Source organism: Tyto alba, unplaced genomic scaffold (assembly GCF_018691265.1).
Source record: "Tyto alba isolate M040663 unplaced genomic scaffold, T.alba_DEE_v4.0 Super-Scaffold_28, whole genome shotgun sequence".
Taxonomy (NCBI): Eukaryota; Metazoa; Chordata; class Aves; order Strigiformes; family Tytonidae; genus Tyto; species Tyto alba.
The window spans coordinates 15,412,425-15,438,321 of record NW_024881302.1 but is presented as its reverse complement, the minus strand read 5'-3'; the positions used below and the strand labels follow the sequence as shown (position 1 = coordinate 15,438,321).

The following is a 25,897-nucleotide window of genomic DNA, read 5'->3' as shown; positions in this document are numbered from 1 at the left end:
CTGTTGCCCTAAAGATATAGACAAAGACTATAGTCACCACAGTTATTTTTATCCCAGTTTCCATCATGTAAATCTTTAGAAAAAAGTAACTTTCATGATAGCACCATTTGGTAAAGAAATTTACGTAATAGGACGTTACAAATTTAACAGTGTAGCTAATAGTTCCCTTTGAAAGGAAGTCTCTCAAAAATAGTACCTTCTGCATAATCCTGGCCCTTTTGGAGATAAGGCTATGAGAAAAAAATTCTGCAAGAAATTATGCTGATACTGTATGATTAAGGCATAAAAGTATTCTCTGTCAATAAGGGTAGTAGTGCATTTGTGCAAATATTTTGAGAAATTTTTGTTTTCAAGACACGTCTGTAAAGCCAAAATTTCAGGTTAATATTTACTTGCGGTTTTTATTTGTGTATTTTCCTGTATGATTTTTTTGTTTCTTTTCCCTATACAACTTTTAAAAGTAAAGGTTTTTTATTGTAAAGCCTCAGGACAGGTGGAACTGTATATTAGGACACAGAACAATTTTGATTATTCTAGAAACAGCCAGTCATATAGTGACATAAAATTGGTTATTTTGAACTGCCTTAATTTTTCAGACACAGACGAATCTAGTTTAGAATAATCAATGTGATTATTTTTTTATTTGCAGAAGAAAACAATATGATATTTTTTATTTGAGGTGTGTGAAATTCTCTAGCTTATCCAGTTCTCTGTATTCAAACAAAATCTTCTCTAAATGCTTAGTAGTTTCAGTTTATTGTTTTCTGTTTGTGATGATAATGTGAGGCTGGCCTTTCGTCCTTGTAAGTTTGCTACACGTATTGGTGAGATGTTGTTTTTCAGTAACTAACAAAGCAATAATGCTGTTCTTCAAACATAGCTTGGTCTGAGAGATGGGAGGGGTAAGGAAGCAATTCTTCTTATCTTTACCAATTTCTTTTAGGAAATAAGAATGTATTTGACTTGGCATAGAGTAATTGTACAGATTATGTCAGTTGTCTTCATCAGAATCCTCTAATAGTAAATCAGTCTGACTGAAATGGTTAGTATAACAGCCTTTCAAGTAATTCCTAACTTTTCTGACAAAACAGTATTTGTCTCTTTTTTTTGTCCATTTTCTTTTTATTTTGCTATTTTAAGTTTTTGAAAAGTAGATCCACTATATTCAAACCTAAAAATGCAAAATCAATGCTGACATTTGAATAGATATTCCAGATTCTTTCTAGGAAGAAAATGAAAAACCACTGATACTCTGTGGTCCTATAATTTCAAAATTCCCTAAAGCTGCTCTTTATTTTTTTTTTTTTTTTTTAATATACTTGCACACATATATCCATTCATGGAAATCTGTAGCTGCTTTAAAAATTCTCCTTATTTCTTAAATAGGCCCTTTGCTAGATTATTTAATATCCTGATTCTTGACATTTCTTGTTCTCTTGTTCTTAATTTAAGGCTTCATATGTAATGCTTGGAGACTGGTAACAAAACAATATCCATTTCTATACAGTGTTGGTGGAAAACTTGAAAATACAATACAATCAGTACTAAATGCATAAAATGCAAAAGTGGGTAAAAAATAAAAGGTCACCTATTGCTTAAGTTTTTATGATTTGCAGAGTTAGTGACTTAGTATTAAATGTGAACATAAATTTCCCAAACATCCCACAGAGAGCAGAATGGAGGGCTCTTGATCTCTCCCTTTTCCATACTGACTGGTTTTATACTGGCATCCAGTTTACCATCGTCCCCTCCTGCTGACATACGTTTTGGTCCCGGGGAGCGTGTGATTGTTCCGATTAGACACTTACCGTTGCTTTCACAGGTAATCAATTGGTTGGCTGGAAAATTTAATATTCAGTGCATGAGGACTCTTATGTAGGGACCAGCAGTTCCAAAAGTTTAATATTTCTCCTGATTTCCTTGGGAATAAATGGTCTTGTTTTGTCATCTGTTCTAATTCCTGAAAGAGCTTCAGGTTAGGCTTTCTTCAGTGCCTGCTGTCGAACAGTGTTGCTATTTGTGTATGTAGTTCCTTACTATTTTCATTGTTGATGGGTTTCAAGTGTTTCTTAAAGATGTGGAACAAATGTTTTTGTGAAGGGGTTGCATGGATGAGCACATAGGAGCTTAGATGTACACTGTGGTAGTATCAATAAGAGGGTCTTTAAACAGCATACTAAAAGCATTTTTGGCCATTCTTCAGGTGCTGTGTTTTACCTGGGTGCTGGAAATCCTTTCTATGGCAGCTATAACACCGTACTTGTTTATTTTACACATTAAGATACCAATAATACGTCAAAATATTTTTTTTTTTTTGGGGGGGGGGGGGGGGGGGGTTGAGATGCTGTAAAATGAAACCCCATTTTAGTATAAATGGTGTCTTTATGAGGGAAAATTCAAACACCTTCAGTGTTCTATAGAATGTAGTAGATTTTTTTAATGAAGAATACTATTTTTAAATGTTTTCCCAAGCACATTATTCCAGACATGTAATGCTGACTTATCTTCAAGTGGAAACAGGAAAAAAAAAAAAAAGTAATGATGAGCTTCTACCTTGAGTTTTATTCAGAGTGCCCTTTCAGTGTTCTGATCTTAGAGTTTCTTCTAACAGTATATAAAGTTCCATAGAAAGCTGTCTGGTCTACTTAATGCTTTATCATGCTGTTTTTAAACCCAAATAAGCCAGCCCCATGGCAATTTGGTGTGATAGATAAGCAGTTAATCGTCAGAGGCAGTTGAAACTTCATACAGATGGAAGAATCTTTTGGGAATGTTAGAAAAAACTTTTCCTCTTAATTTGCCTTAATGTAACATAGACAGTTAAGAAATCAGTTACAATATTGGGCACGATCATTACAGTGTCTTGATTTTGGTTTCAGTCATTGCTGGAAATATTTTAGTGCAGTGTAATGAAGAAAATTCCTTTGGCCTTGGCAATTAGACAACCATATGTACATTCCAATAATTTACTTCTCTTCTAAGGTTCTCATGTACTCAGGTACAACCACATTTCTCTTAAATAATGGGGGGCATTATGTTATTTTTCCTATCTGTGAATATGCAGCTGCCTTAGTGTGGAAATGTATTTATCAGCTCACTGTTTGATTAGTATAGATTATTCATATGTGCGAACCCTGAAGATCATGAGGTACTATTAGTCTGTTGCAAACACAGAAGAAGAAATGCGAGGGAGATTTCCAAGGAGCTTTGAGCTCTTAAATCTTGCTTGCATTTTGCTTTTATGTGAAACATGACTGGCTTTCAGTTTTTGTACGACTGCATTATAGACAGGGTTCTTCTTTTGTCATGCTATTTGTGCTGTGATGATAGGTAGCAGAGGGCTGGATGTCACCAAGTAAACTACTTTCAACTCTGAAATACTTCCACATTATAAAAAAGAAAAGAGAAAACAAAAGCTCAGAACTGCTGAGCTTCAGTGTTTTCTGCAAAATTACCTGTTTCAGTGTGGGAAATGTGATGGTTATAGGAGCTGGCTAAGGAAAATAAATGTATTTATGATCAGTATGCAGATTTTTTTTTAATGGCAAATTTGTTTCAATGCACAGGAATTAAAGAGTGCATGATATAGATATATATATATATATTTTAAAAAGCAAAAAAACAAAAAACAACAAAAAAAAAACAACAAAAAAACAAAACAAAAAAAAAAACAAAACAAAAAAGAACAAAACCCAAAAAACTTTCCAAATAAAGTTTAATTAATAGCTTGCTCTGATTTTTTTCTGTGTGTGAGTTTTCAACTTCTCTGTTTGCTAAATTGATGAGATGAGACATGCATAGTTCCAGATAAAGTGTGCAAAAATACTTAAGTGTATGTAAGAAAGAAAACAATATTTTCATCCACAGTTTTTCCCCTTATAAAGCACCAAATTGTTATGGTATAACTGTATTTTTTACCGGCTAATTCAATTTAGAAAACATCAGGTTGGTGGGGAAGGGAAGCTTCATAAATTTAAAAAATTTTTTTATTAATAGGAAAACACTGATTCATTTTTGGGAACAAATGAAAAATATCTAGACAAGGTTATTTTGATACATATAGTATGCATTTTTCATATCACACTGTCAAGTAATATTAATATATATGTGTATTAATACATATATTTACACAGACAAAGATTTTAGCCCTCTAGATGCTGGAAATAATCACCAAGGCTGAGGTAAGAGGGGATAAGAGTGTTCTCGTTGTTTTGTGTCTGTTAATAAAACATAAAATATGGGGAATGTTGTTTCCTAATGATTCCCTATATAAACTACAAAGTCTAAAAATGCATTTAGTTCTTTTCTGGTTATAATGCTATACTAAATCAAAAATGACTGCATAAAAAAACTTTCATAAAGCCAGCTCAGTCTTTTTAAATGATGGTCTGGCAAACGAGAGATCCTTTATTCTTTTCCCTCCTTGTTTTCCCTCGGGGTAATGAAAAATGAAAAATGTTGTGTAAATGTCAAAAACATCGTAAAAAATAAATCCTATGGGTTGGTTAATGAAACCTTTCTGCCTGGTGGCAAGCAGTAGGCCCTTATCACTACAACAATTGGCACCAGGATGCTTTGAGCAGTAATATCTCAAGAACTGTGTACCACATTCCATCACTGATTCCTAATTTACTTAAAGTCTCCTAGGCACCTGGCTTAAACTGAAACAAAAAGCAATGAAGCCGCTATAGCATCTTCCCCACTACCATCATATTTTTAGCTGTCTATACCATGGAGATTTACCATCTACTGTCCATTTATTAAAAAACTAAGATTTCACGAGTTACGAACACTATTTGTTATCTACCACAGTTTAATTATTATTTGGGTTACATAATCAACATATATGCATTATGTGCTACCTATTAAAGTGAGGTTTTTGTTTGTTTTTATGGTTTTGGACATGCAATCTGTGCGGTCCCAGTTGCAGTGGTGTGCAGCTTATGTTAGTGGTATAAGAATAACCAGAAACAGAACTGAAAAGTGGAAAAAAAAAAAAAAAGCGTTGAAGATCCCAAAACTGGACAGTTAATAGCTCATGAAAATAATTGTTTTCTCTTGTAAAATTGAAAGTACTAATGTTGGGAAGTATGTCCCTAATGATGAAATTAAAATTTCTCCTCAAAATCTTGAGTAGTTCAGAGATACGTGCATGTCTTCACTTCTTTTACAAGACAGATCGTGATTTCAGGCCTTCTAACTAATGAACAAATGAAGAAATGGTTACTTCTTACAGCATTTGCTTTCTTGTAAATACACTTGTCATATAGACTTTCTGGAGTATTTACACAAAACAGTGCTGGTCAAGGTGGGATAGAGATCCTATGCTATTTCAGTTTTGCGGTCTGAGCATCTACTGCAAATACCTCCTCTGCCTGTTGCCAGTCTGGCCCTTTCTGAAAAGCACCTGGATGTTTGCCTTGCCCTGTTTGCGCAGGTGGAGTTACAATGTCTGCCCTGGTCTAAGAAAGGGGCCCCCAGCAAGCTGCTGAGGACAAGGGAAGATGTGTTTCAGTGATCTTGTTATCGAGCGGCTCGTTGGCATATGTTCTCAATGTGCAGTAGTTAATGAGGGAAATTTCATCACCTAGTTGAGTATACATTTAAGGGGGGTTGTGTATATATATTTAAAGAATGCAATTGTATGATTAACCTAGGAAGAAAAAAGAGTATTTGTGGACTTCATTTATTAAATTTGTGGCAAGTAAGTTGTGAGAGAAGTGGGAATTGCTATCCACAACTCTGTCTACAAACTGGTTTAGGTTTTTTAGGCCCTGTGGTTTGGTCAGTCACTAAGAGGAAAAAAATCCCAACATCTGGGCATCTGTTACTCAGAACTTGTTAAGACAGTGAAAGCAGTTGAAAGACTTCTGAATGATTTAACAAGGCTCTTTCTTTATTGAAGAGTTCCTGGACTATCATAAAGTAAATTGCTAGGAGTATCTATATAGGATTTATGAGGAAATTGGGAGGTTTGCAGTCAGCTTTTTGAAAAATTTTTAACAAAGTTAAAGACTGCATTGTTTTCAAAGCAAAAGATACTGAGTTTCTAAATTGGAAATCTCATGTTGCTGACATCTCCATACAGATGATTGTCTTGGTTTCCTCCTGAACTTTCACTGACCTGCTACCTTCCCCTATTGAGCGTTTTTTCATGGCAAGAGTGTTTTGTTAAGGATTTTTGATATTTTCAGCAAAGAAGCTGAACGAAACATTTGCATTTCTCTTTTTAGAGAAGAAAAGAAAGATGGGTATCAACTTCACTCTAAAGCTAGAAACCTGTACTTTATTCCTTCCTTCTAGCAATTGTTAATCTCTCTTTACTGCAGTGTTAGATTTTTTTCCAAAGATTACTTACCATCCTAAATATCCAATATGTTATTTTGTAGAGAACTCCTACGTCTATACTACTGACAAACCTGAGAATTTAATTAAGTCCAAAGCTAGCTGATGATGTTCTCTTATTTTCTTAGATGACCTGTTATCTATTCCTTCTTTTAGCTGGTTGGTACAATCAAAGTCCCTCAAGCAAGTTCATCAAATAATGTAATTCTTTATTTTCCAGTACTCTTCTAGCAAAGGAGAATCTCATTTGATCCCACATTAAAAAACACTGCTTATGGGTGCATGATTACTATATGTTAGGTGGTTTCATTGTCAACACCTATTCAAATCTGTTGTCATTATCCGAATAGAAGTGGAATTAATCATATATGAAAAACTATTTGAACCTCCTTATTTCCTCTGCAGGTTTCTGTACATAGCATACCATATCTGGAAAATCACCTGAATGATTAATACCTATTCCTTTTAAATCTTGGCAGACCACATTTTCTGTGTCTTACATCATCAATTTTTCTTTTCTTGTTGGTATAAAAACATCTTTTTCAATTAACTGGCAAAGGAAGATATTAGATGGAGACTTTTTATGTGGCAAGAGGCTTTCCTCCTGCTGTTAGATGAGGAAAGTAGTTTCATAGTCACTCAAATTTATTTTCTCAAACTTTGGTACGTCAGTAGCAATAAGGTAGCACTCTTCTTGTTTGTCTATAGATAAAGTAAATCAAGTCCTGCCATATACAGCAGATACAAGATATGAGTGATAGTTGTTAGAAATAACCTAGGATAACTTCAGTCGTTGTTATTTTATTTCCTTAATTTGAGTGACTGTAATCACTTCTGTCTATACCTTAGTTGGATATTGTCAATGTTGTCATACCTCTCTTTTAAATAATGAGTATGTTTTGACCTTGTCTGTTTTAAAATATCTTTGTTTCATGGGTTTATTCTAATTTTCATTTAAAAAACAAACCAACCCTAAGCTTTTCAATTCCAGTCAAGCTTCCTGCAGTCTCCTAGCATTAAGTCGAAATGGAAAAGCGGTTTCCCATTTTGAGTATATTGATAGGCAACATCTTTATACTTCCTGAATCCTACCTCCTTATTCTTCTGTTAATACTGATAACATATCAGTTCAGTTAATGTGCAGATGCCAGCAGTAACATTTAGATGTGTGTAAATGCCTCAGAAGACTTTGAGAAATTCATTAGTAAAAATACGTATCTGCAGTACATGGTGCTATATCTCAAGATAAACCTGAGATGTGATAGTTGCATCTACAGTTTGGAGAAGGAAGGCAATTGATTCTTGACAAAGGTAAGACAATTTTCTGCATTCAAAATGAGGAACAAAGTGTGCTAATTGATTATTCCACTTCCATTTATTATATTTAAAATTTGGCCTGGATGGTGGGACAGAGCACACCCTCAGCAAGTTTGCAGATGGTACACAATTGAGAGGAGTGCTCAGTAGACAAGAAGGTTGTGCTGCCTTGATGGGCTGGAGAAATAAGCAGACAGGAATCTTGTGAAGTTCAGGCAAGGGAAGTGCAAGGTCCTGCATCTGGGGATAAATAACTCTGCACCAGTGTAGGCTGGGGACAGAGTAGCTGGAAAGCAGCTTAGCAGAAAAGGACGTGGGAATCATGGTAGACAACAGGTTGAACACAAGTCAGCATTGTGCCCCTGTGGCAAGGAAGGCCTGCAGCACCCAGGGCTGCTTTAGCAGGAACATCACCAGCAGGTAGAGAGGTGATTGTCCCTCTGCATTCAGCACTGGTGAGGCCACATCTAGGCTGCTGTGTCCGTTCTGGGCTCCTCCTGTACAAGAGAGATATGTACATGCTGGAGTAAGCCAAGCAAAGGGCCACAAAGGTGATTAAGGGGTTGGAGCATCAGAGGTACGAGTAGAGGCTGAGACCTGGTATTGTTTAGCCTGGAGAAGAGATCAGATTCCAAATACCTTCTTCTGAAATACCTGATTACTGGGAGGAAAGAACTCAGAGCCAACCTCTCCTTGGTAGTACCCAGTGCCAGGACAAGAGGCCAGGGGCACAAACTGAAATACAGGAAATAACATTTAAACATAAGAATCTTTTATTTATTTATTTATTTATTTATTTATTTATTTATTTATTTATTTATTTATTTATTTATTTATTTATTTATTGTGAGGTTGGCCAAACACTTCAACAGGTTGTCTGCAGAGGTTCTGGAGTCTCTGTCCTTGGAGATACTAAAAATCAGACTCGACAAACTTCTCATCAGGCTGCTGTAGTGGACACTTCTTCGAGTAGGGAGGCTAGACTAGAGATCTCAAGAGGCCCCTTTCAACCTCAAATATTGTGTGACTGTGAAATTTGTCCTCCTACTGAGTTTCAGGTAGAGCAATACGCATGTTTGGATGCAACTGGCTGAAAGGTTACTCAATTTTTAACACCTGTATTTACTCTGTGATGAACACAGGCTTAACATAATTGTAGATCTCCTAAAGAATGTTCTTTTTTTTTTGATTGTCTCCCAGCATCAGCATGGATTTGGAGGTGATATATAAGTCAGTGTAGACAGTACTCTAGTGATACAAAATTTTTGCCTAATTGACTTAATGACTAGCACATTCAGTAGAACTAGAAGCAGGTGAAGTGTCAGTAGAAGTGACAGAAGGGCACACACATGCATCCATTATGCTACTGCAGTTTTCATCTGCTGTTTTGTGAACCTCAGTATGAAGTTAGCATCTCTGTAGAGGTTAAATATAATTTTATTTCTCCACTTTTCTTTACATTTTAATAAATAGTATATACATGTTTACCTTAAATACTGTAAATGAGTTCTCTTGCAAGTAATGAAAAGTACTTGACTGTGATTGTAGCTGCCCTTGTTAAGGTCCTCACTTTCATCGCAAAAATTGGTGTTTTAACCAGCAAACACATTTTCTTTCAGGGGTGACATGTTATAAATGAATTAACGGCTGTTAATTGTTTTCTGTCAACCTGTTTTCAGTCACCTTTCCTCTTTTCCTCTTCCATATTTTTGTCAGTAACCAAATTACAAAGAACAGTGTGGTGAATCAGTTGATCACTGTTTTGCTAGGTTCTCCCTCTAAAGGTGCCTATAGTGTTTCTGAATTTGAGATATTTCTCTGTGAATAGCTTACTAGGTAAATGTGCCATTTATTATGTTTTGACATGTTAATATCAGTTATGCATGCATTTTTAAGATTGTAGGGTTATGTCAAACCGTAAGTAATATTTCAACTGCTTGATAGACATTTTGGTGCTTAGCAAGGGTCTTTATATTGGCATCTTTTATGTGGATGGAAGGGTGGTGGCTGTTTTTATCGAAATGGCAAAAAGACAGACTGGCCAAAGAACAAAATATGATAAATGGAAATTCAAGGAACACATTTTTAAATAAGTCAATTTGGTAATTACAAGTTGGTGTACCAGTAGATTTTCACAGCAGGGAGGACAGCAGGGAAAGCCAAGAGTGCTAATTTTATTTTAATTAAGCTTTTCTGTTAATCGGGATCATAGGATTCTCCCACTAAGTGGGAAAGGAGGAGCAGTATGATGTTATAGACTTGCTCCATGTTTGACTCTGTCAAGTGGCATCCCTTTTACTGTGGTTACAGTATGAAGTGTTTTCAAGTACTACTGAAGGAGCTATTAACATTGAGAATGAGCATACAAGTAATAGGATATAGCTCACTTGATCTCTCTTTAGTCCTGTGGCTTTTATAAGTTTCAACAAGCTCACAGGGCTATGACTCTTTCCTCTCATATTGAGAAAAAAGCATTAGTAGGTGGAAGAAAAGTCCTATCTAGAGGGTAAATGTAGAAAGCAGAATTTTAAAAATTTTGATCATTAGAACTCTGTGCTTAAGGTACAGACGTTATATGGTTTCCATCATGATGTAATTAGTGCCTTGTGAGAAAACAGTCACCGTGATTTGACATGAGAAGATTCAAATCTTCTGTAGCTGGTAGGTCCTCTTAAGTCATGGCTGTGATTAGTGAATAAGCAGAGCTGTTTGCTTTGTACGACTAAAGGATTTTTTTCTATATATGTACTATTTAAAAAACAAAATCCAGTTTTATATAGAAAACATCTTGTTTAGGTAACTGTGACTTAACTGTCACACATGAATATGCATAAACGTAAGCAGAAACATTCAAACAGAATAGCTGCCTGGGTAACATGCCTCTTCAAAGCTGACACCACTGTCCCCCTCATATAAACATTTTCCTTTCACAGAAGTACAAAATATATTACAGGCCCTGATTTATTTTGGATTTGCAATATGCCTGTGGTCCCCTGATCCATGTCCCGACAGGCTCACTTAAACTGATCAAGATTAGTAGTAAAGCCTGTGTTTGTTTTTTATAGAACTCCTAAAGAAATATTATGTTCCAAGAAGTAGCTGAGGGCTCACTGTTCACTTCTAAAATTTTCTTAACTGCCTTACAAAACACTTCAGATGATAAGAATAGTAAACCTATTATCTGATAATTACCTGCTGCACTCTGACTACTCATTTGCATGTCCTGATTCTAGCTTTGCATTATATAATCTTAGTCTTTTGATAATATCCCAGTTATGAAGGAACTTTGCTTTGTTCTATTAACTCCTTTATCAAAAAGCTATTGCAAGACAAAATCTGGATCCAAATGGTAATGATTGGTCAGAATACAGAATATGCCAGGGAACAGGTAGGCTTCATATCCCAAGCTGAGCCTGCAGTACTAGCACTCAAAGTCATTTTGAATTTGAGTTGACTTGTAATCAGTGAACTCAGAATGGAAAATAAATGTCAGAACCCTCTTTTGGCTGTTTCTGTAATCATTGCTTGAAAAACTTGATCAAGGCAATGGTAGGGGTTCTTTATCAAGTTTACTCTAAAACAATACTCATTCAAAACATAGAAACAAAGACTTACTTGGGATACAGTTTTGTTAACAATTAATTGATTAGTCAATTGCAATGTGACCCTATTCCAGAGGTTTCTAGACTGGATAGACTTTATTCAGACAATTCTATGTATCTTTCTCTCCCACATTATATCTCAGGCAGTCTGGAGGGCCACTTAATCCTTTGTTTTCACAAGCAAGGTAAGGTAGTTGTGGTTTAAATTCACATATTTGTGAATTCACTTCGTGTTAGGGTAGTTTGTTCGTAGGTTTTAGATTGTGTGTAAGATTATCATTGCATCAGATAATTCTGCACAGATAATTCATTTCCATGATTTAGAATGTTCTTAATTGCTTTACTGAAGGGAGATTGAGCACCTTTTAACCAAACAGCTGAACGATTTGCTATGACAATTCTGCCACTGTGCATTCACTTAATTTCCAATTAATCAAACATTCAATAAATCATTAGTATAATTACACCTGCTCAAATATTCCTGCCCCTGCACATTAGCTATGCTCAGACAGACTCTTTTACCAGCTGTGTGAATGGATTCATTTGTCTGACCCAGTTGGTTGCACGTCCTTGCTTCTTATGAGCCTTGAGAAATGATAGGGCAGAAATTTTAATTATTTATAATACCACAAATTCCTTTGATCCTCTGTTCATGCTTCTCACTTGGATGCTCCTATAGCAACTTAAAACAAACATCAGTTGAATAGTGACTGGTTAATTTCTGAAGATTTTTAAATCATTTTTATTCCCCTACTGTGCCACTTTTCTAATTACACTGTCTCCCCAGGTGCGTAATAATTCCCTCATCACCATACATCTCAAGCACAGATTATTAAAATAGTATAGCCTGCATCGTATAAATGGAACCACAAGTATCCTAAAGGTGCCTTCTTGAAAGCCAGTAAATTGGTTCAACGAAGTAACATCTTAGGACCTTGTTTTTAAAAGTTTGCAGAAGCAGAAATCCACTGATGCGGCTTCAGAATATCAGTGTAATTGTTTTTACCGTCTGAGCAAGACAAAAAATTTTGAGACAGCTCTCCAAGTATTGAAGAATTTAATTTTGATACACCTGTGGTAGATAGGTATGTATTGTTATCTGCTCCCTCCATATCAATGAGAAATCTGAAACGGGGTGAATTGCCTCAGGATCTACAGCAGGCTCATGGTACAAGTGGGATAACTCAGTATTTGTATCTACTGATGCCTAGCGTCTTGTTGTAAGCTTTAAATCATACTTAATGTGTGACTTTCTTGTTAGAGTAAACAAACCAGGACATGCAATCTCAGTCTCTGTAATATTTTAAATATGAAGCTCTTTATGTCAGTATAGACACATTTTAAATCTTGCAGCGTAGGTTCTGTTGCTTCAAAAATAGATTTACTGATTACAACTTGCCTGCATTTTATCTTTGAGTTAGGAATTGGAGGAGATTCATAATACTTTAATTCCTTAATACAAATACCTAAGATTTTTTAAAATTAACTGAAGGTGTCATGATCCATCCACATAGTAAAAGAGGTTAGCTTTACCCTGGCAAACCATTCCGTATTCTGTTTGTACTTAATTTTCTTTTTAACAGATATATTTTGTGTACTACTAAGGGGAAGTTATTCAACCTAGAGGGAAAAGGTATCAAAGAATCTATTTTAAAAAAAGGGGAGATTAGAGAAAAATACAATGATTGGACATTAATTTAATTACTTAAACATTTGTCAGGGCTCTTTCATATCTGTTAAAAAAATTATTGGTATAGGGCATCAGCACATAGGTTCTCTAACCCTTTCAACCTGTTAGAGCACTGAGTAAGAAAGAACCTTCTCTGGATTCATACTTCCTGGCTCACCATGGCACAGGGTCTTACTATTGCTGCTGAAAGAAATTTCTTAGTGTGTAGAAAACAGGAAGATATATTTATCAATTAAACTACATTTGTTCTGGATATTTTGCCTAATGTTTTTGAATAGGAGCTTTCCTATTTGTTTATTTACATTTCTAATAGTGGCTTTTCATATGATATATACAGTCTTATTGCACCTGCAGAGCAATGGTTGAATAATCCAGAAATCTTTCTATAAAAATTAGTTTGAGAATTCTGTGGAATGCATGAGATCCTGACTCTAAGTTTTAATATCTTGTTTATTTTTTTTATTGCATTTTTTGAGCAGTACAATGCAGTAACATCACCGCAGACACTTCCCTGCCTTTACTACCTTAAGATTCTCTTGCTTCAGTCCTGAAAACTTTGAATCAAAAATACATTATCAAAATCTCACTTCAGCCATGCATATTTTACAGTCATTCATTACATTTACTTTTACAGTGTTCAGCCTCTGAAGCTGACAGGATTCTTTGTCTAGCCATTTTAGTTCCCCTCATCCTGATCCTTTCCACACCTTCAAAATGTCTTCCAAAGTCAGTACTTATTTGGCTTTACTGAAGTTCAATGTAAATAATTTATTACCCTGAAACATAACAGCCTCAGAAATTAATCATCATAAACAACAGCTCAGCTTTTAGTTGCCTAGGGAGAGGGTCACAGTTTGAACCGAATCCTCTTCAAGCATGGATATAAAACTCCACTTTACTTGTCATCACAAGGTCCTCTTCATGAGTTTCCTTTAAGATTTACCTTTCTTTCTTTTCTGGCTTATCAAGTACAAGGGGGGTGGGAGGTGGGGGGTGGAGTTTCTTAAGTTCTTCAGCGATTTAATTTAAAAAGTATTATAACATTTTATTTTTTAAAATTGTAAACTTTTTTTTTGACCAGTACCACAAAAACTTTAAACAGCCAAAAGAATTTTGGCACCCCTGCCTGGCTACCACAGGTGTGGAGAACTGGCTGTTTTGCCCATGCACTGACCTTCCTCTGGCACCTTACCATTGTCAGATGGAGCAGATTTGTAACTGGTAGGTATTGCAAATGTAGTGGTCATTATAAGGCCTGTGTCTCTCCACACCTCAAAGGCAGTGCGATCTGAGGATATGCAGTCAGCATAAGAAAATGTAAGATGAGCTGATTTGTGCAAAGCCTCATTGTAAACCTCTGGCATGTTCTGTAACTGATCTCTGGATTATCCTGAACCTTGATCAGAAACGTACCTATTTCCAGACACGGAAGACAAAATACACTAGCTTGATTTCATCATTACCTATACAGATATCTCAAAATTTCATATTTTACTCCACCTCCATTCTGTCTGATAATGTGTACTAACTTTATAATATAAAATAAATAATACCAAATTATTATATAAAAGTATAACAGGTAATAATAGTCAGCACTTGAAGTTAAAACAAGCAGAAGTGAAAAGAAGTTTAAAATGTTCCTAAAACATGCTTAGAAAAGACTGAGACAAGGCTAAATTTAAAAAAAAAAAAAGGTTAAAATATGGAAATGCACATTTAGGAGAAAAACTCATCATTTTAACTCTACAGCACCATTTAACAGTATCATCTTGATGAGGGCAAATCAGCGTCTGTCATCCCAAACTGGATTTGAAATAGCAGATCATTTTTCCACTCTTCATTATGCAGAAAAATTGAATTAATGTTGTTAGGATTTTCTAACAGCAGTTAGAAATATGCAGCTATCAGTTACACAGCTAAACCATGCCACTGCATAGACAAATCCATTTAATACTATCTGTAACGTAAGATTTATTTCAAATGAAGGGGAATTAGCTTTCAAAATTGTCAGATTTACTTTTTATGGACAATTTCAACAGGTAGAACAAAACCACAGTATAAGGAGACATCCAGTTGATGGAAGAATCCAAGGAGATTTCAAGTGCCTTTCTGCATACGTTCCTCCCCCTGTAACCCCGCCATGGTACCCGATGGCAGATACCTCATACCTGTACAGACTTCCCAGGGCATTTAGAGAAGGGGGATATTATGCATTTGGTAAAAGGCAAAGTATGAACATAGAAGACTGCTGTTTGCATGGGCTGAGGAAGAATTTCCAGGGCTGGTATTTGTATTATAATTTCTCCCATCCCTTTATTTTGAAATCTATAACAGTTACGATTTTTTTTTATTTTATGTCAGTTTCTGCTGTCAGATTTCTTTTTGTTATGTTGTGATAAATCCACTTGTTAAGACTGTATTGTTTTCAAGCTTATATTATTTTCAATATTCTAACTCAGTATTCTTTCTACAGCTTAAAAAGGTCTGCATAACACCTTCCAAAGCACATTCCTTTTGATGACAAAAAGGAGTAAAGTGCGTACTCTGAAATCATAATTTATGTTGTGTGGATGATAGTCCGAGAAATTAGTAGAATTTTTTTGAGGACTATCTACACCTTCTGATATATTATCAGTAAAGAATGTTCTATGAGGTACTTAAGACTTCCTTATTTCATATTAACAGTTGATTAAACTTAATAATACAGTGAGTATCATATCAAAGCACATAATTGTAAAGTGCTTTGCCTTTTGAAGCCCAAAGCAGTTTCTGTGATGATAACTTTAGAGGCTTATAAATGTTTTTATGTTTTTTTTTTTCTCAGATTAATAAAATGTTTATTATTTTTGTACTATGTTTGGATAGTCTACAATTACATGAGTTTTATGAGCAATCTAAAATAAAGGCCGCAGTCATCAATACCCAGTGAATTATTTGGTCAGGGTTTAATTTGTACATTGTTTTTGTGTGTCCAGATGGGTGTTTTGGTTTACCATATTCATCAGCAAGGAATCTCAAAGCATTCTAACATCTGTGAGTCTTGAGCACACATGTTTGATTATTTCCAAGCTGCAATGAACAGCCTATTTTTATCTCTCAAAAAAAGATGATAATTTTTTGGAGTTCATTTGTAAAGGAAGAGGTAGCTTCCCTTAGTGCAGAATGGATTGGAATCTGCTGATTGCATAGCAGAGTGTGAGCAGTAACTGTTTATTTGATGATCTGATGCTGCATGTTCTTATGGCTTAAAATCATCTGTCATTTCAGAGGAGTTTTGAAGAAGTGATAGGGGTTATAGGGCAAGTACTTCAGAACTTCATCTGCTAGCGTAAAGTTAATTTTCATCCCAAAGGGCAAAACTGTGCAGTGATCAGTAGATACTGCTTCTACAATGTTAGCACTAGTCCTAAAGGACATTATGAACAAAATTGAATAGGATTTTGAACAAGATCATGAACTGTACCACCTGGTGATGCTCCAGGAAGGCCATAAAGGATCACACACTGAAGAAAAAAGCATTATTTCTTTTCATTACATATAAGTCAGTGGCAAGAAATACTAAGCAAAAAAAAGATTTGATGTTGACAGAAAGGGTGTTTGTTGCAAATAGTTTGTGCCAATTCATCCTGGTGGAAATGCACCCATGACCCTGACAGGGTAGGTGCCAGCTTAGCAAGACGAAGCTGTGTACCAGTTGCAGAAGCTAGTCCTGCTTCAGTTGGACATCTGATGTCTTAAGACTATTCTTCGCTTCATTTGGCTCTCCAGTCCTTTCACTTCATTCATTCTGGCATCTGCATACATTGCTCTTCTGAACTGCTTCTCTTCCAGTATTGTCATTTCACAAAGCCTTTGGAATCATTACTCTAATGTGTCCTAACAAATGTTGATTTTTATGCAATTGTTGTCTAAAAGTAGTTTGTAAATATAGTCAGTTTATTTACTTTTTAAGTATAAAATGTTTTTATTAATGTTTTCCAAAGTTCTTGTAACCTATTTCCTTTCTATTTAGATTTTGATGATTTTTTTTTATTTATTTATTTTATTACAAGTTAAATTTTGCATGGGCTGTTTCTATTAGTTTTTAAAACAAAGTAATATATAGTTTCCATTGGCAGGATCAGTTGGCCTTTTTTATTTTTGAATAAACAGTGTTTTCTTACAATCTTGAAAAATTAACAATCATAGGCAAAAGCAGATTTGGATGACGGGCCACCCATGCACCCCTACTCCCCTCTTCCTGCAAACAGAAAACAAAAAACAACCCAAACAAAACCAAGCAAACAAACAACAAAAAAAACACACAAGAAACCCCCAAGCCAAACAAAACGAAAAAGTGAACACCCCAAAACCAAGCAACCCAAAACCACTAAAAAAGCCCGAACCCAACACCAGCTTAACTTCAATCAATCCTTATGTCCTTCAGGTCAGAGAGTTTTCCCTCTGACAGTTAACGTAGGAATCTCTCTTCTGATGAAGGTAAATGTGGTGCTTTTGAAGACTTTGTGTACAGTTTTGCTTTCCATTACAGCATCACATTGTATTTTTCTGGTGTTTACAAAACTACTATACCATTTTGCTATATAACAGCTACAGTTAAGGACAATCCTAAGGCAGTAATCTAATCAAGTTCTAATGCTCCTGTGTTGAACTTGATGGCTTTTAACTTCCATCAATCATCCATAGTCATCACCCATTCTGCCAACTTTATATCTGGATACAGTCTCTGTATTAACTAATAAAAGAACCATCATCTCTGCAATTTTCTGACTGAGTTTAGAGAAAAACTTTGTTTTACCAGTCCAGGAGGGGGCAGTAAATTTCTTTTTATTGTTATTGGAAGCAAGTCCAACATTCTCTTCACCATGAAAGGCTCTGGTCTTAAAAATAGCTTTTTTTAATAAGAAACCAACATCTTCACTACATGATTCCTTATCGATGTCATGGTTTTTAACTATCCTACCCTGACAGTAATTTTTTTAAGTAGAAAATCATCAGAACTTTCAAAATCAGTCATTTTTATATTTGATCATAAATATATTAAGAATAATCTGTAACGAGATAGGCATTTTAACTATTAAAATTTCATATGTAGTTTAGTCAATTCTTTTATCAGTTCTTTTGAAAATATTCTTTTTTCAAAGAGCACTGATGAAATAGAGCCAACTTTTCCTCTGCCCTTCATCCATCATGTTTTCTTCTCAATTCTAACCCCAATATTCATGTGCATATGTATACAGAGGAATTAAGCTGATTTTAAATATGTGCTCCCAAATTGTATATTTGCATTTCTCAGTGTATTACAGTGAAATTGAAATGAATAGGAGGCAAAATATATTGTTTGTATGAATGTACATAATTGTTTTGGACAGTTTTAATGATTCCAAGTTACTACTCTTGCTTGGCTTAGAGGTAAAATTGAAATTATTATTGACTGTGAGAAGAAGAAAGAAGTAGAAATCCAGTGTATATGGCATTCATTGTAGGAGAACAGTAAGCTTTAACTGCCAGTTGATTCTTTGGAGTCCTGTGTTTGCTGTTGGGCAAAGTTATTAGCATGAGATTTCAGGTACAATTAAAGTGGCCTCATGATTCCACATAACCTACTTTAAAGTTTTCACTGTTGTAATTGCTAGAATTCTCAAGAAGTTTGCAATAAAAAATTCCACAAAACATCAGAATGATAATAATCATAGTTAGTCCAAAAGTTCATCACAGAGGGAGTGGAAGTAGTACTTTTTCCCTTTGTCCTGCTCAAATGGGATATGTTTAATAAGGTCTCTTAACGTGTTCTGTTGTTGTTATTGTTATTAATGTGGTTATTAATGTTATTATTTTAGGCCTACGTTACTCAGAAATTACCTAGGAGCTTTGTAAAACCCTGGCTATGGTGTTCTGTTACACCTAGGCAATTGAAATGTTCCATTCAGTGCTATCATAGTGAATGATTTGTTCCATTTTTGGGAAGTTGTTTAGCATACCCTGGGAACACAAAACAGTCCTACATCTGGCACAGAAATTGTCTCACAGAAATACTTGCTGTTTATTTGGTGAATGAGTCTGTTAAAATGTTTCCCAAAACAACTTTTTTTCTTTAAAGCCTTGTAATTTCTCTATTTAAAATGTGTGCAGTTTCTGGTTCATGATCCATGGTGCACGACAAACAGTAACAGTTTATTTCTTCTCAAGGACAAACTGCTGTTGCAAAATTTGTAGTGCTGTTTGCATTTCACTGATGTTATTTATTGTTTTTACTACAACTAGCATTAATATGCACTATAATGATTGTGAAAAAAATATCACTACTGTATCTTTTTAATGCTATTTCTTGAGTTAGAGGGTGCTGATGGGAAAAAATTATTTCATATGGAAATGTCTCTGAAATAAATTCTAGCATAGAAATTTAGAATAGGAGTGGGCTGGGAGAATGTGGGAGAAACTTTTTAACTAAGTGACTTGAATTAATAAATGCAGTATAGATTTTGAGTAAGTGCCAACTACATTGAATACAGTAGCTCTGTGTGGAGCTAGAAGTCTCAGACCAAAGTTATCAAAACGGAGTGCCTAAAGTTGCATACCTAAGTGTGAGTGAGTTGATTTCCAGAGTGTGAGTCAACTAGGGTTGGTGATGGGAGTTGATGGAAATTGCTTATGCTTTTCAATTTTTAAAAATAGATTGCTTGTAGATATTTTAACATTTCCCAGCAGATTTTAGCAGTTTGGCCCATTGTGTGATGGGTCTTATGTAATACCATTCACTGATGAGAAGTAAAACCAGAATTTAATGCAAAAATAGGGTTGTCCTATGGTGTGGGTTTTTGCCTTTTCAGAATGTAAGATGTCAGTGACATTCTCCCCTTCTCCCTTTTTTTTTAAAGGTTAAGGAACATACCCACAAGTTATTTCTTCCTGTGGTTCCAAGCACTTGATGACTTTATTTGCCTTTAACTTAGGAAAAATAATGTATGTTAATTACTATAATATGTAATGTAATTATATAGATTTTTTTTATATATATAGTATGTCATAAAAAAAATACTTCTTGCCTGTGTTTTGTCAGAAGAGAAGGAAAAACTCTGGATTGTCACAGATCGGTTTTAGCTAACTATTTATAGGTATCCCACATCATTGTTTAAGCTTAAGTTGTATTGGGAAGTGCTCCAATTCAGGAGATAAGCATATTCCTATGATCAATCCTATTTGTATGAATAGTGAGGAACTCTTGTTTACTCTGTGCTTGTGTTTTCCTATTTATTAAACATACCTGTACAGAGGGAGAAACTGTTTTGTTGGATGCAGTTTTTTCTTTCTGTGTGCTGTTACCACGGTAAATGTCAAGCGACAACAGCAATTTTGAGAGCTGTTACTTGATCATAGTGTTGCATACAACAAACAAGCTGGTCAAATACGTCAACTGTAAAGTAAGGATTGTATGTTGCTATCTCTTGCTCCATTGACCATCATCATGGATGACTGGGACTCCTCAGAGACGTAACAAATGTCAAAGTGGTCTCAAATATTGTTGTAGCCTGAAGATCACTTAATACAAAAGCAGATTCTGCCATGTTCTGCTATTCTATAGGCAGAAAACATAAGGACCATCCTCCTGTGCTTGTTGCTACCTGGAATCCAGAGCGAGGGATCTAATGGTCTGTCTGTGCCACCTTGTACTTTAACTATCCTGAATTGGCAAGAAAAATTAATGAAGTTGGGTTATACATATTAAGGATTTTATAGCTTTAATTTTCCCTACACATTTTCTTAACACCTTAGAAATGTTGTATCCATAAGCAGCAACACTACTGAGGCTATTTTTAAATCACTGTTGAGAATTTTTACATACCAATATTATGCATTTCTATTTAATTTAATCTTTTCTTTTTTTTTTTTTTTTTTTTAATTTTTTTGTTCTACACTGAACCAATACTTGACCTGAAATGTTTCCTACTACATTTTGTATGTGGAATTGCTAGTACTGTTTTACTATCTCTGACTGGAGGTACATGATGGTACTAGAATTTGAATGACATTCATCACAACTTGGAAAACTCAATAATCAAAGTGGGGAAATGAGCTTAAGCACAAACTCATCAAAGATGAACTACAGTCCATTTTTTTTTATATATATATAACTTAGTGTTAAAAAGAAGTAAATATGCTGCTTTCTGATACAAGGATACATAGCAAATAGACTGTTATTTTCAAAATAATATGCGATTATTCAATATTTTTAAAGGTAGCTTTTAGATGCTTCTGTCTCATAAGATTCCTAACTATAGCTAATGTCTAATATTGATTTTGAATAATTTAAATGGCAAATAAAATTGGGTTTTCATGACAGTCAATCAGAGACATTTTATATTTAATGTTCATTTAAAGAAACATAGTGCCTTCTTACCTTCTGAATTTCAAAGCCATTAAAGTAATTGCAGGTCATTAAGCTAAATTTCTTTGAATAATCAGGACAGTTATTCTAATTCATACACCATTCAAACCAATGGACAGGAAAGATTGGAATGCCAGGCATAGATTTTGGACAGGTTCACCAGATGGATCTTCAGATGTGCTTACCAGCATTTCCTCAGAAACATTTACCCCCAAACTCCAGATTGTTGGAACTTGGAATTGTGTTCCACTTTCATATTTTTAAAATTAATAATCTTCAGAAGGCAGGAAGCTTAAGGGGATTATTTTTCCTTTGAAGTAATCAAATCACTGCATAGTCATACACATCTTTATTGTGCACTACAATGTGTTTTAACAGAACTTACTTTATGGACATATTAATCATTACAAATATTTTCTCATATAATGTCTCATACTTAGCAAGTGCTATAATTTAATATGAAGGAAGTCTAAATGAAACTGCCTTAAAGTATCTAAGTCTTATCAGGAGAATGGATATATGTTATCTCGTAACATTATTGCTTACTCATTTGTAAGTTGAAAATGTAACGTGATCCCTCAGAATCTGGGTAAGACAGTGAGTTGGTAATGGAAAAGACTTAAAGTACGTGTGTTTCCAGGCAGGAGCAGCGTGTGTGTGTGTGTGTCTCTGTCAGACCCTGTCCATCTCTCCTGAGTGCTCTCCTTCTCACACCAACACATTCCACACCCCAACATGATGTAGGGACAAAGCAACAATATTGTCTCTCTTCAGATGACCAGTTCATTAATGTACATGAAACAAACAAGCGAGAAACTAATAGTTTAGAATCTTGGGTAATAGGTACACTGGTGTGCTTCAAGAAGGACAATATTTTTGATCCCTGCACTCTGAGGTCTGCTAAATGAATGCAATTCATGTGTTGAACAAGACTAAAACAAATGTTCCTGAAAGTAAAAAAGGGATAGCATGGGCCTTATTCATGCAAATTCACGTACAGGTTTGCCAACAAGCCTGCTCTGGAATGAAGACAGCATGTACTTTCAATGAAGTAGAAAAACCCGTCACTTTCAGTCTGAGCAAGAAAACAAATGCTGATTTGCAGTTTAGTCCTCAGCACGACCAGGTCCTGCTGCGTCAAACACCCTCTTGGAGCTGCCCGCTCGGTCTCGGCTGCTGTGGTTGGGGAAAGGGACTCACGGTTGTCCTGAGCCTCGCAGCTACCAAGCAGTGCCTCTGGTACTGTTATTATTGCAGCACTCTCTCTCTTTTCTCTCTCAATATACTGTCTAAGTTGCTGTCTTTGTAACCAGTGGATGTCTTGGATCTGCCTACACCTTTGCAGCAGTGTTTCATAATTGGGGAGTTAGACCAAAAATGGAAATTACATCAAATACTCAAATATACACTGCTTTACATAAGTCCAAATTTTCATAACAATAGACTATAACAAAGTTCAAATTTTATGTTATCTAAGGAAAGATATAAAGCAGCTGTATTATTTTTATTTTTCACAGGAATTCTAAAGTACTTTTTTAAAAAAAATAATAGGTCCCACGGATTAAAAAAAAAAAAAAAACAACAAAACCTAAACAAGCAAACAAACAAAAAAACACAAAAAGCAAACCCAAACAAAAACAAAACAGCAAAAACAGCAAACCAAACATCTTTTCATACTCAAGGCACAAGGTCAGGGAGCATTTCAAGTTCTGTGTTGATCAGGCCTGTCTCCACTCTGTGAAGTTCATGAAGATTATTCTCGGTTGGAGATTTTCAGTCAGGATGACACTGGTAGTTTAGATTAAATTTTGGCTTGATGTTATCTATTAATTTCTTCAGAGTAATAGCAAATTTAGTTTACCACTTCTAGTAATATTTTTTTAAACACTGAATTCCTTGTTACGGTTCTGTGGAATGTAAATGTATGTTAGAAACTGAGATAATTTCCCTACATGTTACATATTCTTTTCAGAGCAATGTTTTGTGGCCATGGTTTGGCCTTTCAGTGTATGAAAGTCAGATGCTTATGTTCCAAAAAATTTTAGTCTTAAATTTCAGTTAAAACTAATAAGTTTTTTATATTGGTTGACTGAACTTTGCTGTGGTGTTCACATTGTTTTGTTAGCTGACTCAAGATATATACATTTGATTTTGCTTACTGCTTAAAGTGAATAATTTAGGTAACTTAAGTGAAATCAATGGAAATTAGTTTTCATCCTGTGCAAGATTTACAGCACTCATTTTAATGGAATTGGTTATTTTTACATTATGTTAAATGACATTTAAATAGATTTTTTTTTTGAAGTTTAAAAATTAATACAAATTATTCATAAGAACTGATTTGAATTGCATTTTTGAATAAATATTGAAAACTACATGGTAGAGTGTTTGGAAGCTGCTCTTATGTTGTTAGAATGTGATATAATGCACTTAGAAATGGAAAGTTAGTAACTTTTTTCAAATATTAGTTATTTTTCAGTTGTTTTAATTTGTGTAATATACTTACTGTTACTGATACAATGTCTGAAATGCATTCAAATGCATGTTACAACACTCAGCTATCTTTATTTGACTACTTAAGGCACATTATTTTCTTTGTATTCTCTCTTACCAATCAGTATGTTTTACTACTACAATCTTGAGGACCAGAAAAAAAAAAATTCTTCCTTTACAAAGATAATAGTTCAAGAAAACCCATGAACATGTGATTGAGCCCAACCCTCTTCAGAACAGCATACAAGAACATTATTTGAGCTAAATGCATGCAGACTAGGTGAGGAAAATATATAAATTATTCTCAACATTTAAATAATGGATGTGTTTAGTACCATGTTACGGAAGTACCACTGTTCTGTTCAGTTACTGCATGTATGAAGTTGTCTTGAAAATGGTGATGATAAGCTATACTTAAGCATATACATTTTTAGTTATGACTTCTGAATTCTTAGGAGTTCATTCCACTTCTCTTACCTTGCTCAAAACTAATGAACATTTTTTTCAACTGAGTTGCCTCACTGTCCTGTTACTTCTGATTTTAACTTCAAAATGATGTTAATTTTTCAACTTCCTCTTGATTTACCCCTGGTTTCAATGATCAGTTGCCTCCAAGTTTCATTTAACAAAAAATAATAATTGCATTTCATTATGCTCAAAGTATAACCTTTTTAATCCGCATATTTCTTGCAGGCTATGCTGGCTTATTTCCACTGCAATACATTAGAATGGAAAACTATTAGAAATATTGATTTATCATTTATAATATCAAAGTGATATATTGAAATGAGATTTGGATGCTGTCCAGCCCTCAGATAACATTGGCATTATTGGATGAAACTGGATGATCTCATTCTAATTGATATGCTAGTTCCATGTGAAAAGCACAGAGAAAATATACCTGAGAGTTGGTCAAAAATAGGAGTTCAATACTGAATACTGCTGAGGTTTATTATTGTTAAAATATGCCACCTTAAATATTTAATATTCTATATACAGAGACATCATCACCTTTCCTTCTCTCCCCTTCACCTCTTGCGTTTGTTTTTTTTTTCTTCGGACTCAACATTATCTTGCTATGCACCTATTTACATGCAATGCGTATTAGCATGTAGTGTACACGTGAATGCATAGGGTAGATCTATATACAGTTCTGTCTTGATTCTGATGTACATCTTGCAGTGCACTTGGTTACAACAAAGCATCTTTTAATCAGGTGAAGTTGGAATCAGGGAAATTCAAAACATTTATCTTAACCTTAAAGTGTTGTTCTCATACTAAATCTGTGATCCCCACCTTCTGCATTTCAGCACAAATCCATTCTAGCACCTCCGGTTATACGAACACTTCAGGAAATAAAGGTATTTTTGATTAGCATGTGTGTGTCCTGTATATAGGGTGGTGTCTGTATTAATGGATTTTAGTCTTCATCTATTTGACTTTTTTTTCCCTTCTACCAATCAATATCATAGCAACTGAAGTAGCAGACTTGGTTTCCATGTTGGCTATTTTTAAAAATGCTCTGTCTTCGTGTCTGTTAGGCTTCTAAAACCTACCTTCCTCTTCGGTTTGTTTTTTTGTTTGTTTGTTTGTTTGTGGTTTTTTTGTTGTTTTGTTTTTTGTTGTTGTTTTGTTTTTGTTTTTTTTTTTTTTTTTTGTGTGTGGAAGTTAATGGAGGAAAACTGCCTGTCACCAGATTTATGCAGAGCTGAGAGTGAGCGAGCACTACCATTGCTGCCGTTGCCGTCTACTTCACATTGATTGAGCTTCCTGGGCTTGAGGGATTTTTGAAGGGCTGGGGTTTTATGGTTGATATGTTTTTGGTCATTTGTCATAGAATCATTCCAACCGAGCTGTTTACTGGTCTGAATACTTAATTACTGCAGTAGCCATAAATGTCATAAGCCTTAGTTTTTACTGAATATTCATGTAGAAATAGGAAATTGTTGGTGCTTCTGTTTTCTTTTTGTGAGGATTTTACTTAATATCTAATTTTTTAAATTACTAACAGAATTTGGGAGGGATTTAATCCTAATATATGCTATAATAGTAATAATTTTATAC

The 25,897-nt window shown here is 34.8% G+C and overlaps 1 protein-coding gene across 15 annotated transcripts in view; it reads left to right on the top strand.

Annotated features, from left to right (window-relative positions):
• RBFOX1 (RNA binding fox-1 homolog 1) overlaps positions 1-25,897 on the top strand; it is a 1,320,820-nt gene that overhangs the window by 729,680 nt on the left and 565,243 nt on the right. For 13 of the 15 annotated variants that reach the window (XM_042798374.1, XM_042798373.1, XM_032983544.2 and 10 more), the window contains one exon: positions 25,144-25,194. The exons of the other annotated variants lie outside the window; for them this stretch is intronic. In XM_042798374.1, the coding sequence (XP_042654308.1) occupies positions 25,144-25,194 (51 nt within the window). The remainder of the gene's footprint in view (positions 1-25,143; positions 25,195-25,897) is intronic. 15 annotated transcript variants of the gene reach the window in all.